Genomic DNA, 18878 nt, shown 5'->3' with positions numbered 1-18878 from the left:
ATTTATTATAATGAAAACAATTTAAATGTATAAATTTAAATAAATTTAGGATTTTATGAATGCATATCTTAAAAAAAATAAAAAATAAATAAATAATAATAATAATCAATATATATATATATATATATATATATATATATATATATATATATATATATATATATATACACACACACACACACACAGGTTTATTTTGGGGGATTTTCTCTCTCTTGTTTTTCTTCCCTATTGCCTTTTGTTAGTGTGAATTGCAGTGTTTATTGTGGATAATATGATTTTGGCTTGTGAAGTTATGTGTTTGATCTCTGCAAGTTTAAAAGGTTACTTGAGATTTACAGTTGTTGTTTTAGTCTAAAAACTAACTTAGATTTGAGTACATTTTAACGAATTGGCCCAAAAAAATGTTTAGGCATTTATCAGTTTGTGTTCAAAAATACAGTGTACATCCACGTTAAAACTTAGTCAAGAATTATGTTAGGTTGAAGCAGTGAATACAAGTATACCCCCTTTAACTGATTAATCGTTCATTTAATTTGAATTTAAAGTTCTTTTTTTTTTTTTCTGTCCAATGTCTTTGAGGTCATCCGGTTTCAGCACCACAAGTCTGGACAGCACCTGAACTGTCTTTTGTCTTTTGTCTTCGATTGCGTGATTATTTTCTGTTCTTTCCTAATATAAACATAGCTACACAATTATATGAATTATCTTACAATAAAACGAGCTAACAAACATGAGGCTTCACTTGGTTGATCACTGCGATATTTTCAATAAATATGTGAATGTTGCAATGAACAGACAAATACTCACAGTGTCGCTATTCACCAAGTGTGCAGACTGATGCGTCTCTCCTCCCACAACTAATGTATGCAATATGAGATCTGTCTATTAGAATAAGCGCCGCACAAAATGGAGTAACAGTCCTTCGACACACAAAAAATTATAACATCATTCGTCAAAGATTCACTTACTGTTGAGAAGGTGCAATATCAAATCTTCAAAAATGGAATACAGGTTATTTTTACGTCATTTCTTTGCGTTTTCCGTGGCTTTCCTTCTGTTTCCTCTGAGATCCGTCTGTGATGATCTGAGCTACAGTATTCCGGAAGAAACGAGGCGCCAGTATGTGATTGGAAACATAGCAAAGAATCTAAGGATGGATGTGAAACAGTTATCTGCTCGTAAAGCTCGGATAGACACGGAGGACAGCAGCAAACGGTACTGTAATATTAATCTGAATACTGGTGATTTAATCGTGGCAGAGACAATAGACCGAGAGGAGCTTTGTGGATCACAAATTTCCTGTATTCTTAGCTATGATCTTGTCCTGGAAAACCCTCTTGAAGTCCATCGTATAATTATGCAAATTCTGGATATAAATGACAACGCACCACAGTTTCCAAATGAACGTATTATCTTTGAAATCAGAGAATCAGCAGTTAAAGGCCAACGATTTCGTTTGGATGAGGCGCATGACGCCGATGTTGGACACAATTCGCTCAACAGTTATTCACTGCAGAAAAATCGACATTTTATATTGACTGTACACGATACTGCAGATGGGGGAAAATACGCTGAACTCGTGTTGGAAAAGGAGTTGGATCGTGAAGAGCAGAAGGAGATTGATATGATACTTACAGCCACTGATGGTGGTTCACCCCAGAGGTCTGGCACTGCTGTTATACACATCACTGTTCTCGATGCTAATGATAATGTCCCAGTGTTTAGTGAGTCAGTTTATAGGGTCACTCTGGCTGAAAATACACATCCAGGAACAGAAATCATCAGAGTGAGCGCCACCGATGCAGATGAAGGTCCAAACGGGGAAGTAACTTATGAATTTAGCAGAATGACAGCTAAAACTGCAAATTTATTTTCTATCAATAAGACAACAGGACAAATCGTGGTGACTGGAGAAATTGATTATGAAAAAGACAAAAAGTATGAAATGGGAATTCAGGCCAAAGATGCATCTGGATTAGCATCAACTGCTAAAGTTATGATAGATATAACTGATGTTAATGACAATCCGCCTAGAATCATCCTTAAATCTTTGAATAATCCAGTACCTGAAAACTCTGAGCCAGGCACTGAAGTGGGAATCATTAATGTTCAAGACAAAGACTCAGGAGAAAACCGGCAGATTCGTTGTTCTGTTCAGCAAAATGTTCCTTTCAAGCTGAACCCATCTGTTAAAAACTATTTCTCTCTAGTGACTACAAAAGCTCTAGACCGAGAGAAAGAATCTGATTACAACATTACCATCACAGCCACAGATGGGGGATCACCACCCTTATCCACCTCCATGACAATTCACTTATTTGTCTCAGATGTGAATGACAATCCTCCTGTATTTGTGCAGCATTCTTACAGTGCTTATATAAGGGAAAACAACAAGCCAGACACTTCTGTTTGTTCTGTCAGTGCAAATGATCCAGATTGGAGACAGAACGGGACTGTACTGTACTCTCTGGTACCCAGTGAAGTCAGTGGGGTCCCAGTGTCCTCGTTTCTATCAATTAATGGAGATACAGGGGTGATCCATGCTGTAAGATCGTTTGACTATGAGCAGTTCAGAAACTTGACTGTCAAAGTTGTTGCCAGAGACAATGGATCTCCACCGCTCAGCAGTAATGTGACTGTGAAAGTCTTCATAACAGATGAGAATGATAACTCTCCACAGATATTATACCCGGTTCCTGATGGAAAGTCTTTAATGACTGAAATGGTTCCAAAAGTGACTCTCTCAGGCTCACTGGTGTCCAAGGTGATCGCTATAGATGCTGACTCTGGACAGAATGCATGGCTGTCCTATCAGATTGTCAAATCGACTGATCCGGGACTGTTCACTATAGGTCTCCATAGTGGAGAGATCAAAACACAACGAGATATTTCTGAATCTGACAATATGAAGCAGAACCTTGTTATTTCAGTGAAGGATAACGGACAGCCCTCTCTGTCTACAACCTGTGCTGTAAATTTACTCATCTCTGACAACCTTTCTGAAGTTCCTGAACTTAAAGATATGACTTATGAGGACAACAACTCTAAATTAACGTCATATTTGATCATTGCATTAGTTTGCGTGTCCACCTTCTTCCTGACGTTCATCATATTGATCGTGGCAGTGAAGTTTTGTCACAGGAGAAAGCCCAGACTGTTGTTTGATGGAGCAGTTGCTCTTCCCAGCGCCTACCTTCCACCCAACTATGCAGAGGTGGATGGAGCAGGAACTCTCCGCAGTTCTTACAATTATGACGCGTATCTAACCACAGGCTCGCGCACCAGTGACTTTAAGTTTGTGAGCTCATATAATGAAAACACGCTTCCTGCTGGTGAGACTGTGAAAAAGGAGCACAATTTTCATTTTGGTTCGAGCATGATAAAACTTGACTTTACGGGAAATGAAGATGAGGTAAGAAAGGCTTAATTCCCCAAAATTATTTTTAATCACTGGTTTTCCTGGTTTCCGCTAATTATACATTTATTTTCATATGTCAATTAATAATGTCAAGTATTTTCTTGTAAATTGATTCTTGTATACAGATGCTGAGTGGCAATGAATGAGAACCTCATGTTTCATTACAAATGTCTGTATTATATTGCTATCAGTCCTCTCCACGCCCTGTCTTTAATGTGAAGGTATCTATAAAACAAGATGACCTCATAGTGAAAAATATTTAAATGGACCAGAACGAGTCTTTGGCCAGCTTGTACTCTAATAATTTTGCACATTTTCGACACGCCGTTATCGGTTTCTTGGACGACAGTATAGAATGTTGCATTCATTAATTTTAGACAATATACATTTTTTTTAAGGTTATACTTTGTCATATTTTTTCTTCTTTTTCTTTGTTAATAAGCCGTTACAGTCTTTAATAGTTTAATGTAGCTTTATCCACTACATTTCATAAACCCTATTATGGTCACGCATTTCATTTTTTTTATATCTGACAGTTCGTGAGTTTCTTTATATAATTTTTAGTTGGTTTTATCACCCCGACATCCTCCCCTAGATGTTGATAGCATGGTGCACATCATTTACGTTAAAAAATAAATAACTACGTTTGTTTAAAATAGAGAATATGAATAGATTTCACATTTATTTAACATATATTCAGAATTTATAAAATATTTTCTCACCTAGCCTGTCAGCGTGTTTATTTTCAGAACCATAGGTCTGGACAGCGCCAGTAAATACTGACAAACGAAGCTCTGAAGAAATAATCGCAGTCTCGCTGACGTGTCTCTCCAACCGCACTCAATGCTGCAATATGAGCTCTTTCTGTTAGAATAATTGCTGCACAAAATGGAGTAACAGTGTCTGGCTTTATTATTGATAATATGGTTTTGGCTTGCGAAGTTGTGTATTTGATCTCTGCAAGTTTTACCATTTACTCGAGAGTTTCAGTTGTTGTTTTAGTCTAAAAACAAACTTTGATTTTAGTAAGTTTTAACATATTGGCCTAAACATTTTTAGACCTTCATCACGTTGTAGTCAAATATACAGTGAACATCCGCGTTAAAACTAAGTCAAGAATTATGTTTGGTTGAAGCAGTAAATAGAAAGATACTTCCCCATTTCATTTAAAACTGATAAATCCTTAATTTAATATGAATTTAAAGTTTATATATATATATATATATATATATATATATATATATATATATATATATATATATATATATATATATATATATATATATATATATATTCGTCCAATGTCTTTAAGGTTATCCAGTTTCAGCACCACAAGTCTGGACAGCGCCAGCATATTCTGTTGTATTTTATCTTTGATTGCGTCAGAATTTTCTGTTCTTTCCCAATATACACATTTATGAATTATCTTACAATAAAACGAGCTAACAAACATGAGGCTTCACTTGGTTGATCACTGTAAATTTGTTCAATAAATATGAATGTTGCAATGAACAGACAAATACTCACAGTGTCGCTATTCACCAAGTGTGCAGACTGATGCGTCTCTCCTCCCACAACTAATGTATGCACTATGAGATCTGTCTATTAGAATAAGCGCCGCACAAAATGGAGTAACAGTCCGTCGACACACGAAAAATTATAACATCATTCGTCAAAGATTCACTTACTGTTGAGAAGGTGAAATATCAAATCTTCAAAAATGGAGTACATGTTATTTTTCCATCCTTTCTTTGCGTTTTTCGTGGTTTTCCTTCTGTTTCCTCTGAAATCCGTCTGTGATGATCTGAGCTACAGTATTCCGGAAGAAACGAGGCGCCAGTATGTGATTGGAAACATAGCAAAGAATCTAAGAATGGATGTGAAACAATTATCTGCTCGTAAAGCTCGGATAGACACGGAGGACAGCAGCAAACGGTACTGTGATATTAATCTGAATACTGGTGATTTAATCGTGGCAGAGACAATAGACCGAGAGGAGCTTTGTGGATCACAAATTCCCTGCATTCTTAGCTATGATCTTGTCCTGGAAAACCCTCTTGAAGTCCATCGTATAATTATGCAAATTCTGGATATAAATGACAACGCACCACAGTTTCCAAATGAACGTATTATCTTTGAAATCAGAGAATCAGCAGATAAAGGCCAGCGATTTCGTTTGGATGAGGCGCATGACGCCGATGTTGGACACAATTCGCTCAACAGTTATTCACTGCAGAAAAATCGACATTTTATATTGACTGTACACGATACTGCAGATGGGGGAAAATACGCTGAACTCGTGTTGGAAAAGGAGTTGGATCGTGAAGAGCAGAAGGAGATTGATATGATACTTACAGCCACTGATGGTGGTTCACCCCAGAGGTCTGGCACTGCTGTTATACACATCACTGTTCTCGATGCTAATGATAATGTCCCAGTGTTTAGTGAGTCAGTTTATAGGGTCACTCTGGCTGAAAATACACATCCAGGAACAGAAATCATCAGAGTGAGCGCCACCGATGCAGATGAAGGTCCAAACGGGGAAGTAATGTATGAATTCAGCAGAATGTCAGCTAAAACTGCAAAATTGTTTTCTATTAATAAGACAACAGGACAAATCGTGGTGACTGGAGAAATTGATTATGAAAAAGACAAAAAGTATGAAATGGGAATTCAGGCCAAAGATGCATCTGGATTAGCATCAACTGCTAAAGTTATGATAGATATAACTGATGTTAATGACAATCCGCCTAGAATCATCCTTAAATCTTTGAATAATCCAGTACCTGAAAACTCTGAGCCAGGCACTGAAGTGGGAATCATTAATGTTCAAGACAAAGACTCAGGAGAAAACCGGCAGATTCGTTGTTCTGTTCAGCAAAATGTTCCTTTCAAGCTGAACCCATCTGTTAAAAACTATTTCTCGCTAGTGACTACAAAAGCTCTAGACCGAGAGAAAGAATCTGATTACAACATTACCATCACAGCCACAGATGGGGGATCTCCACCCTTATCCACCTCCATGACAATTCACTTATTTGTCTCAGATGTGAATGACAATCCTCCTGTATTTGTGCAGCATTCTTACAGTGCTTATATAAGGGAAAACAACAAGCCAGACACTTCTGTTTGTTCTGTCAGTGCAAATGATCCAGATTGGAGACAGAACGGCACTGTACTGTACTCTCTGGTACCCAGTGAAGTCAGTGGGGTCCCAGTGTCCTCGTTTCTATCAATTAATGGAGATACAGGGGTGATCCATGCTGTAAGATCGTTTGACTATGAGCAGTTCAGAAACTTGACTGTCAAAGTTGTTGCCAGAGACAATGGATCTCCACCGCTCAGCAGTAATGTGACTGTGAAAGTCTTCATAACAGATGAGAATGATAACTCTCCACAGATATTATACCCGGTTCCTGATGGAAAGTCTTTAATGACTGAAATGGTTCCAAAAGTGACTCTCTCAGGCTCACTGGTGTCCAAGGCGATCGCTATAGATGCTGACTCTGGACAGAATGCATGGCTGTCCTATCAGATTGTCAAATCGACTGATCCGGGACTGTTCACTATAGGTCTCCATAGTGGAGAGATCAAAACACAACGAGATATTTCTGAATCTGACAACATGAAGCAGAACCTTGTTATTTTGGTTAAAGATAACGGACAGCCATCTCTGTCTACAACCTGTGCTGTAAATTTACTCATCTCTGACAACCTTTCTGAAGTTCCTGAACTTAAAGATATGACTTATGAGGACAGCAACTCTAAATTAACGTCATATTTGATCATTTCATTAGTTTGCGTCTCCACCTTCTTCCTGACGTTCATCATATTGATCGTGGCAGTGAAGTTTTGTCACAGGAGAAAGCCCAGACTGTTGTTTGATGGAGCAGTTGCTCTTCCCAGCGCCTATCTTCCCCCCAACTACGCAGAGGTGGATGGAGCAGGAACTCTCCGCAGTTCTTACAATTATGACGCGTATCTAACCACAGGCTCGCGCACCAGTGACTTTAAGTTTGTGAGCTCATATAATGAAAACACGCTTCCTGCTGGTGAGACTTTGAAAAAGGAGCACAATTTTCATTTTGGTTCGAGCATGATAAAACTTGACTTTACGGGAAATGAAGATGAGGTAAGAAAGGCTTAATTCCCCAAAAGTATTTTTAATCACTGGTTTTCCTGGTTTCCGCTAATTATACATTTATTTTCATATGTCAATTAATAATGTCAAGTATTTTCTTGTAAATTGATTCTTGTATACAGATGCTGAGTGGCAATGAATGAGAACCTCATGTTTCATTACAAATGTCTGTATTATATTGCTATCAGTCCTCTCCACGCCCTGTCTTTAATGTGAAGGTATCTATAAAACACGATGACCTCATAGTGAAAAATATTTAAATGGACCAGAACGAGTCTTTGGCCAGCTTGTACTCTAATAATTTTGCGCATTCTCGGCACACCGTTATCGGTTTCTTGGACGACAGAATAGAATGTTGCATTAATTAATTTTAGAAATAATACACTGTTTTTTTTTTTTGTTTTTTTTTTTGTTTTTTTTTAAAGGCTACTCTGTCAAAAAAATATTATTTTTCTTTGTTAATAAGCGGTTACAGTCTTTAATAGTTTAATGTAGCTTTATCCACTTCCTTTCATAAACCCTGTTATGGTCACGTATTTAATTTGTTTTATCTCTGACAGTTCGTGTGTTTCTTTATATAATGTTCAGGTGGTTTTATCACCCCGACCTCCTCCCCTTCCCTTGGATGTTGATAGCATGGTGCACAGCATTTACGTTAAAACTAAATAACTACGTTTGAACCATAGGTCTGGACAGCGCCAGTAAATACTGACGGCTTTAACGAAGCTCTGAAGAAATAATCGCAGTCTCGCTGACGTGTCTCTCCACCTGCACTTAATGCATGCAACACAAGCTCTGTCTGCTAGAATAAACACTGCACAAAATGGAGTAACTGTGCCTGGCTTTATTGTGGATAATATGGTTTTGGCTTGCGAACTTTTGTATTTGATCTCTGCAAGTTTTAACATTTACTTGATATTTTCAGTTGTTGTTTTAGTCTATAAACAAACTTTGATAGTACGTTTTAATATATTGGCCTAAATATTTTTAGACATTCATCAACTTGAGGTCAAAAATACAGTGTACATCCACGTTAAAACTTAGTCAAGAATTATATCTGGTTGAAGCAGTAAATAGAAGGATATTCCCTCTTTTCATTTAAAACTCATCAATCGTTAATTTAATATGCATTTAAAGTTTATTATTAAATATAGCATTTAATATTAAATATATTATTAAATATATATTAAATATATCCTTCTATTTACTGCTATATTTCGACAAAATGTCTTTGAAGTCATCCAGTTTCAGCACCACAAGTCTGGACAGCGCCAGAACAGTCTGTTGTATTTTATCTTTGATTGCGTGACAATTTTCAGTTATTTTCCAATATGAATATAGCAACACAATTATATGAATTATACTACAATAAAACGAGCTAACAAACATGAGGCTTCACTTGGTGGATCACTGTAATCTTTTCAATACATGTATGAATGTTGCAATGAACAGACAAATACTCACAGTGTCGCTATTCACCAAGTGTGCAGACTGATGCGTCTCTCCTCCCACAACTAATGTATGCAATATGAGATCTGTCTATTAGAATGAGCGCCGCACAAAATGGAGTAACAGTCCTTCGACACACAAAAAATTATAACATCATTCGTCAAAGATTCACTTACTGTTGAGAAGGTGCAATATCAAATCTTCAAAAATGGAATACAGGTTATTTTTACGTCATTTCTTTGCGTTTTCCGTGGCTTTCCTTCTGTTTCCTCTGAAATCCGTCTGTGATGATCTGAGCTACAGTATTCCGGAAGAAACGAGGCGCCAGTATGTGATTGGAAACATAGCAAAGAATCTAAGAATGGATGTGAAACAATTATCTGCTCGTAAAGCTCGGATAGACACGGAGGACAGCAGCAAACGGTACTGTGATATTAATCTGAATACTGGTGATTTAATCGTGGCAGAGACAATAGACCGAGAGGAGCTTTGTGGATCTCGGATTTCCTGCATTCTTAGCTATGATCTTGTCCTGGAAAACCCTCTTGAAGTCCATCGTATAATTATGCAAATTCAGGATATAAATGACAACGCACCACGATTTCAGAATGAACGTATTCACTTTGAAATCAGAGAATCAGCAGATAAAGGAAAAAGATTCCGCTTAGATGAGGCGCATGATTCAGATATTGGCCATAACGCTGTTAAGGGCTATTTACTAGAGAAAAATGAAAATTTCGATCTGATGGTACACGATACTGCAGATGGTGGAAAATACGCTGAACTCGTGTTGGAAAAGGAGTTGGATCGTGAAGAGCAGAAGGAGATTGATATGATACTTACAGCCACTGATGGTGGTTCACCCCAGAGGTCTGGCACTGCTGTTATACACATCACTGTTCTCGATGCTAATGATAATGTCCCAGTGTTTAGTGAGTCAGTTTATAGGGTCACTCTGGCTGAAAATACACATCCAGGAACAGAAATAATCAGAGTGAGCGCCACTGATGCAGATGAAGGTCCAAACGGGGAAGTATCGTATGAATTCAGCAGAATATCAGACAAAGCTGCAAAATTATTTTCTGTTAATAAGACAACAGGACAAATTTTGTTGATCAATGAAATTGATTATGAGGATGAAATAAATTATGAACTGGGAATTCAGGCCAAAGATGCATCTGGATTAGCATCAACTGCTAAAGTTATGATAGATATAACTGATGTTAATGACAATCCGCCTAGAATCATCCTTAAATCTTTGAATAATCCAGTACCTGAAAACTCTGAGCCAGGCACTGAAGTGGGAATCATTAATGTTCAAGACAAAGACTCAGGAGAAAACCGGCAGATTCGTTGTTCTGTTCAGCAAAATGTTCCTTTCAAGCTGAACCCATCTGTTAAAAACTATTTCTCTCTAGTGACTACAAAAGCTCTAGACCGAGAGAAAGAATCTGATTACAACATTACCATCACAGCCACAGATGGGGGATCTCCACCCTTATCCACCTCCATGACAATTCACTTATTTGTCTCAGATGTGAATGACAATCCTCCTGTATTTGTGCAGCATTCTTACAGTGCTTATATAAGGGAAAACAACAAGCCAGACACTTCTGTTTGTTCTGTCAGTGCAAATGATCCAGATTGGAGACAGAACGGGACTTTACTGTACTCTCTGGTACCCAGTGAAGTCAGTGGGGTCCCAGTGTCCTCGTTTCTATCAATTAATGGAGATACAGGGGTGATCCATGCTGTAAGATCGTTTGACTATGAGCAGTTCAGAAACTTGACTGTCAAAGTTGTTGCCAGAGACAATGGATCTCCACCACTCAGCAGTAACGTGACTGTGAAAGTCTTCATAACAGATGAGAATGATAACTCTCCACAGATATTATACCCAGTTCCTGATGGAAAGTCTTTAATGACTGAAATGGTTCCAAAAGTGACTCTCTCAGGCTCACTGGTGTCCAAGGTGATCGCTATAGATGCTGACTCTGGACAGAATGCATGGCTGTCCTATCAGATTGTCAAATCGACTGATCCGGGACTGTTCACTATAGGTCTCCATAGTGGAGAGATCAAAACACAACGAGATATTTCTGAATCTGACAATATGAAGCAGAACCTTGTTATTTCGGTGAAGGATAACGGACAGCCCTCTCTTTCTACAACCTGTGCTATAAATTTACTCATCTCTGACAACCTTTCTGAAGTTCCTGAACTTAAAGATATGACTTATGAGGACAGCAACTCTAAATTAACGTCATATTTGATCATTTCATTAGTTTGCGTCTCCACCTTCTTCCTGACGTTCATCATATTGATTGTGGCAGTGAAGTTTTGTCACAGAAGAAAGCCCAGACTGTTGTTTGATGGAGCAGTTGCTGTTCCCAGCGCCTATCTTCCTCCCAACTACGCAGAGGTGGATGGAGCAGGAACTCTCCGCAGCTCTTACAATTATGATACATATCTAACCACAGGCTCGCGCACCAGTGACTTCAGATTCATAAGATCTTACAATGAAAACACACTTCCTGCTGGTGGGACTCTGAAATCAGTTAAAAGTGAATCATTTGGAACACATTTTCTCACTCTTGTCAACACAGAAGAGGATGACGAGGTATGAGGCCTATTTACAAATGCATTAATTGGAATGATTTTTTTAGGAATTATTTTTATTGTCATTGTACACTAGATACAACGAAACAGCAGAGCTTCTGCGCAAGGTGCTTAGCATACAATAGACAAAAAAAAAAAAGAAAAAAAAAGGGGTTACTTATGATATACACATATTGCACTGAATAAGATGGAAGGGGTAGGGTCAGTGCATGTCAGTGCATGTTTGTGTTCAGCATAATTATAGCTCTGGGGAAGAAGCTATATTTAAGTCTGTTTGTACGTGATTTAATGAACCTGTAGCGCCTGCCAGATGGCAGCAGGTTAAACATGTGAGAACCAGGGTGAGAGTGGTCTTTTCCAATGATCTGAGCTCTGTTGAGGCAGCAGGAGTTGTAAAGGTCCTTAGAAGAGGGAAGAGAACAGCCAATGATTCTCTGAATGGTGTTGATGATCCACTGTATTCCTTTTTTCTCCCCGCCTCTGTACAGCTGCCATACCATACTGTGATACAGTATGTCAGCGGGCTCTCCCCTGCAGAGTGATACAGTCTTGATGACTGCTATGGTATTGGCTGACCATTTGAGATCTGCTGAAATGATGCTGTCGAGGGATTTGAATGTCTGAACCCTCTCTACACAGTCTCCATTGATGTGAAGGGGAGCTGGGTCTGCCCTGTGCCTTCTAAAGCCAAGGATTATTTCCTTTGTTTTGGTGTTGTTAAGTATTAGGTTATTAGCTGAACCCCACTCTGATGGTCTCAGGATCTCATCTCTGTAGGCAGTCTCATCCCCCTTTGTAATTAGGCCCACCACTGTAGTATCATCTGAAAATTTGATAATGGTATTCTGGTGATGGGCTGGACGGCAGTCATGCATGTAGAAAGAGTATAGAATTGGGCTTAGCACCCACCCTCACCTGAGGGGAGCCAGATCTGTGAGTTAGCTGAAGAGAATGTCCGGTATGATGGTATTGAAGGCTGAGCTGTAGGCAATAAAAAGCATCCTCACAGCGCATTATGGAGAGATATGGCTATTGCATCCTCAGTTGATCTGTTTCCTCTGTAGGCAAATTGATGTGCGTCGAAGGTAGAGGGGAGGCAGGTCTTCAGATGGTGTAGAACCAGCCTCTCTAAGCACTTCATGATAATTGGTGTGAGGGCAATTGGGCGATAGTCATTGAGGCTATCTGTGGCTGATTTCTTTGGTATGAGGATAATAATGGAAGTTTTCAGGCAGGATGGAATTGAGGCTTGTATCAGAGAAAGGTTGAAGAGGTTGGCGAGGACTCCTGAGAGCTGGTCAGCACATTGCTTAAGCACTTTCCCTGGGATGCCATCAGGGCATGCTGCTTTCCTTGTGTTCACTGTTCTGAGCACCCGCCTCACTTCATGCTCCTGGATAGTGAGTGGGGGGTACTAGGGTCTGGTGTTGGCTGAGGTGGTGTGGTTTTTTGCTGCTGTGGTGTGTCAAAATTAGCAAAAAAGCAGTTCAGTTCTTCTGTCAGCAGAGGCAAGCTTTTCCCAGCTGCACATCTGCTGCCTCTGAAGTTTGTTAGGTGCCCTGCAATACCTGTCGTGAATTGCCATCTGTGATGTGATCTTCTACCTTCTTTTTGTAGTCCCTTTTTGCATCCTTAATTCCTCTCTTCAGGTTGGCTCTGGTGGCACTGTAAAGAGCTCTATCACCTGACCTAAAGGCAGCTTTCCGATCTTTAAGGAGCTTGTGGACTTGGCTGGTCAACCAGGGCTTCTGGTTAGGAAAAACCCGGATTATTTTATTCACTCTGAAGTTGTCCATGGAGTACTTAATGTAAGCCAGTACCACCTCAGTGTGAACAGCCAGGTCATGATGTTGAAAAACTTCCCAGTCAGTATGTGTAAAACAGTCCTGAAACTGAGGAAGTGCATTTTCGAGCCATATAGAAACAGTCTTTGTGAGTGGTGTTGTTCTTCTTCTGAGGGTAGTAGATGCAGCAATAAGAAGCATAGAGAGGTAGTCTGACTGGCCTAGGTGAGGGAGAGGGATAGCTCTATATGCATGTTTAATGTTGGTGTACACAGAGTCAAGTGTGTTATCCCCTCTAGTCGGGCATTTAACATGCTGGAAGAAGTGTGGAAGTGCTGTTTTCAGATCTGCCTAATGAAAAATCTCCAGCTATTATGTGCACTCCATTAGGATGAACATGCTATGGAATCTAGCAAGAGAGTAAGAGCTATGCTGACATTCGCATCGGATGGTATGTAAACAGGAATAACAATCACTACTGTTAACTCTCTCTGTAAAAAGAATGGGCGGCATTTGACAGTCATGAATTCCAAATCCGGAGAGCAGTGGCTATCTATGATTCTACTATTATTTGACCAAATGATGTCAAATAATATAATTATGATATTGTTTTAGACTATTTTCCTTTTTTCAGCAAATATTTATATCAAGTTGTCATTTATTTCATGAAGCACATTAAACAATTCTATAAATGAGGCTTTTGTCTGTAAGACTTTACTTATTTATATGAAGCATTAAGTATTTTTAATGCATTAAATGCACCAGTGCACCTTATAATGCATTGTATGATCTCATGAACAATTGTTATAATACATTAGTTCTTATCTATTAATTGTTACACCTTTAGAATGTAGAAAATATACTAAGAAATTATATGATATTATATGATAAGCAATCAATTTCAGAAAAAAACCAAGAATCTGCAAATATTATAGTACATTTTAATATTGGTTACATTTATTTTTGAAAAGATATAATGCATTGCAATGTACATTATGTATACCTTAATAATCTTCAAGTAAAGTGTTATCATTGTAACTTAAAATCAGTAAATTTAAAGACAAAAACTGAGAAACACTCAGTCCCGTATTATTTATTAATTAATTAATCATTTATTCATTTACATATCAGTTTTATTGTGTTTATATGACTTTGCCCCACTTTAGTTTAAATCCATCTTGAGGCATAATTGTAATGTGATAAGCAAACTCAGAGGGTCGCTATTGACCAAGAATGCAGCATCCTTTATAATTTTATATTATGCATGCATCATTGTATAGGTCTGCGGGCTGATGTAAATATATCACTGTGGACTGTGGAGACTGAATTAAATATCAACTGACATTAAGAAATGGCGACTATGTTAGGATTTTTTTTTTTTTTCTTGGTCGATCGTTTTTGTGAGATTAACCTACAAAAAGGTGAATTTATTGTGACGGAGAGGATCGACCGAGAGGAACTGTGCGGTTCAAAGGCATACTGTGTCTTAAAATACGACCTAGTCCACCACTCAGCAGTAACGTGAGTGTGAAAGTCTTCAAAACAGATGAAAATTATAACTTTCCACAGATATTATACCCTGTTCCTGATGGAAAGTCTTTAATGAATGAAATGGTCCCAACAGTGACTCTCTCCGGCTCACTGGTGTCCAAGGTGATCGCTATAGATGCTGACTCTAGACAGAATGCATGGCTGTCCTATCAGATTGTCAAATCGACTGATCCGGGACTGTTCACTATAGGTCTCCATAGTGGAGAGATCAAAACACAACGAGACATTTCTGAATCAGAAAATATGAAGCAGAACCTTGTTATTTTATATCCCTGTCTGTCTATGACATGTGCTGTAAATTTACTCATCTCTGACAACCTTTCTGAAGTTCCTGAACTTAAAGATATGACTTATGAGGTCAACGACTCTAAATTAACGTCATATTTGATAATTGCATTAGTTTGCGTGTCCACATTCTTCCTGACGTTTATCATACTGATCGTGGCATTGACGTTTTGTCACAGGAGACTGTTGTTTGATGGAGCAGTTGCTGTTCCCAATGCCTATCTTCCTCCCACCTATATAGAGGTGAATGGAGCAGGAACTCTCCGCAGCTCTTACAATTATGATACATATCTAACCACAGGCTCACGCACCAGTGACTTTAAGTCATCACGTCTTACAATAAAAACACACTTCCTTTCTCTCAAACTTTGTATTGTGACAAAAAAAAAAAAAAAAAAAAAAAAAAAAAAACCACAGCAACAAATACATGTAGTAGTGACACCACTGGTGAAGGACTCTGCTATACCCCACTCTGGCAAATTAATACATTCTGTTAGTACCGGCTCCACTTTGTATGTTTGTTTTTGTGATTCTGTCCTGATTCTGTCCAGAAATTGCAGACATTTCTGATCTATGTATCATTAGCCTCACAGTCAGTATTCTCTGTCAGAGTTGAACATATTTGAGGTGTTCTGTCATGCCTATTTAGCTGATTTAAAATATACATACTTATTAATTCATATGTAAAGTCAAAGACTTACTGCTATGATTCTCGTAAAAAGAACAATTAAAATCATCACAGCACTAATAATATTCAAATAAGGTAATAAAATGGAATTGTAAGTCATTTCATTTTTCTTTTCCCATTTAATTTCCCACTCTACATTATTTTATTTTATTCCCCACACCCTACACCCTTTTAATTGTCAGGAAGTATCTCCAAAATATTTGTAAATCTTTTAAACAATGGTTTAAAATATTGAATTTGTAACTTTTTTTAATCTAAAAACTAAGCTTTCAAAGAACAAACTTTCACACAAGCAAGTACTTGCCCAATAAAGATAAAAATGTTTGTTGTCTTGTAGTAGTACTTCAAAAAAAAAAAAAAAAAAAGGCAAATTTACACAGGACAAAATAAATAAAATAAATAAAATAAAAATGAATAAACTGACTTGCTATCTTTTGGAAATATATAAGAAAAAATAGCATGTTTGAACATGTATGAACATAAAAAAAGATTCAACACCGTGAGACATAATTCAACAAATTTCACATAATAAGTCCCTGAACAAAAAGAGGCTCAATATCAAAATTGCAGTCAGTTTATAGAGTGTGTCCACCAGCTGCTTAACTACTACAGAGAATCTCATCTATGGACTGCAGTAGTTTTGCCAGTTCTTGTTGTGAGATGTTTCCCCAAGACAAGTTCTAAGCATGGAGACACATGGCTATATATATATGTTTTTTATTTTTATTTAATGATTTGATTTAATGTAAGCAGACCTAACTTATTTAATCTCATTTTTGTCTTTCATGCTCTCCTCTGTAAACCAATAATGGATATTCTTCTAAAGGTAAGAAAAAATCTTATTTGTTCTAAATTAACTTAGTTGCATGCATGTGATGTACATATTTAAATCATTTATTTTATAATAGAGACTGAAAAGCCTGGGGATCTGTCCTGATACCTGTCCTTTAAATACATTTGTTTGTACAACCAGGCACAAAGCACAACCTTTTATTCAAACAAGAATTAAAAGTGAAATGTTTCATAATTTAGTTGCTTTAACAACAACAAAAATCAATCACTCAGTTTGTTTCATCAAATTTTATTTTGTCAGAATAAATTAACAATAAACGAGATTTGTTAAAATAATAATATATTATAATAATATAATAATAAACTATAGTCAGTATTTCAACAAGACATGTCAAGTGCTAAAGATGAGTTTTTAGACTTTTTTCCTTAAGGTGTACCTTTTTTCAGTTTTTGAATCTTATTTAGCATTGTATTCTGGATTAAATTCGTCGGGTGCTGTTCATTCTGATAGTGCTGAAATGGTTAGCCCCCTGGTACTTATTAAGATCTGAACTGATGTTGCACTTTGGCTTGTAACAGTCGCATTAAGGCTGGTGGTCTTGTATTTGCGACTTTGAAGCTCTGAGTGCCGCTGTTGATTAACATCTGAGTTGAGCGCGTTTTTGCTCAGCAGTCCATCCCTTATTGAAGCGTTTGTTGAGGTTGGACATTTGCAGTGTTCTTCCGATGAAAAGAACGTAAATGCGTTAATTTGGGATTATAATCTTTACTTGTTCCAACTTCGTATGACGACGCAGTTTATCAAGATGGCTTTCTTAAGGTTATCGAGCAGTGCACACAATCCATGGATGGTTTCTACACACTCAAAATGGCAGGTTGTGTTTTTCATTCTCTGCTTTTATGGCGTGGACGTCATATATTGCAATGCGAGATATTCTATTCCAGAGGAAATGCCAGAGGGATCATTTGTTGGAAACATCGCCAAGGATCTGGGGATAGAGATAAGTAGACTAATATCTGGAAAAGCTCGCGTGGTAACAAAGGGCGGACGACAGTATGTTGATCTGAGCAGAGACAAAGGGACTTTAGTAGTTAAAGAAAGGATTGATCGCGAGGAGCTCTGTAAGCAAACGACGCCTTGCAGTTTCAGCTTTGATCTTATCGTTGAAAATCCTATCCAACTCCATCGAGTCACAGTTGAGGTGAACGATATAAACGATAATGCTCCGGTATTTCCGAAAGAAAATGTTAATATAGAAGTAAGTGAAAATGCAATTTCTGGAACTAGGTTTCCTTTGGATAGCGCAATAGATACAGATGTAGGTCTAAATGGCATACAGAGCTATAAACTACATCCAACTGATAATTTTAAACTGGAGGTTCATAGTCAGACTGATGGCAACAAATACATCGAGATGATTTTACAACGAGAACTAGACCGAGAGGAACGCGATGAGATTAAATTGGTTCTTGTGGCAACTGATGGTGGGTCACCTCAGAAATCAGGCACGGTAAAAATTCACGTCACTGTTCTGGATGCTAATGATAATGCTCCAGTGTGCAAACAGTCAGTATTTAAAACTGAAGTAAGAGAGAATTCACCTGCTGGTACTGTTATCGGTACTATTAGTGCTGCTGATGCTGACGAAGGTGTAAATGGCCAGGTTTCCTATTCCTTTGCTGTAGCAAGCAAAGAAGCAAGGGAGCTTTTTGAGATAAATACAGACACAGGTGAAATTAAAGCTGCAAGCAGCGATGAACGGGCCCTCGCACCCGGGCTCACCGGCAGTAAGTGGCTTTAGTAGATATGTGAACGGTGAGAAATATGCATTTAAACTCAGAAATATAAGTGGAATATGTCAAAGTTTATTCCATATATCTGCCAATTTTCCTGTTGTAAGCAGGTGGTGCTGTCATTATAATGGAATATTGGCCTTCAGATGTGTTCAGGCCAGGACTCTTATCGAACATGTGAAGTTTAGGGAAGATTGAACATTTAATGCCTGAGTTACAACAACTTCTCTTCCGATGGCGAGACATCAAATTTTGTCATGGCGCCATGGACACACCCTTTAACAAAATCTCAAGATCTCCACAATTTAACATTGCAAAGAACTTTAGATTAGACTGACCAAAATAAATTTTTTTATG

The 18878-nt window shown here is 37.9% G+C and overlaps 2 protein-coding genes across 5 annotated transcripts in view; both read left to right on the top strand.

Annotated features, from left to right (window-relative positions):
• Positions 1-875: 875 nt before the first annotated feature.
• Positions 876-3719, top strand: LOC113054236 (protocadherin beta-16-like). Its single transcript, XM_026219635.1, has one exon. The coding sequence runs from the start codon at positions 1001-1003 to the stop codon at positions 3425-3427; it is 2427 nt and encodes an 808-aa protein (XP_026075420.1). The 5' UTR covers positions 876-1000; the 3' UTR covers positions 3428-3719.
• Positions 3720-4970: 1251 nt separating this feature from the next.
• Positions 4971-18878, top strand: part of LOC113054233 (protocadherin gamma-C5-like) — a 101104-nt gene continuing 87196 nt past the window's right edge. The window contains exon 1 of one of the 4 annotated variants that reach the window (XM_026219618.1): positions 4971-7550. In XM_026219618.1, coding sequence (XP_026075403.1) covers positions 5139-7550 — 2412 coding nt within the window. In that variant the 5' untranslated portion in view covers positions 4971-5138. Of the gene's footprint in view, positions 7551-9083; positions 11629-18878 lie in introns of those variants that run through there. The other 3 variants (XM_026219627.1, XM_026219619.1, XM_026219628.1) reach the window with 3 other exon arrangements.

This window comes from Carassius auratus, chromosome 35 (assembly GCF_003368295.1).
Source record: "Carassius auratus strain Wakin chromosome 35, ASM336829v1, whole genome shotgun sequence".
Classification (NCBI taxonomy): Eukaryota; Metazoa; Chordata; class Actinopteri; order Cypriniformes; family Cyprinidae; genus Carassius; species Carassius auratus.
This window is presented reverse-complemented; position numbering and strand designations above follow the sequence as displayed.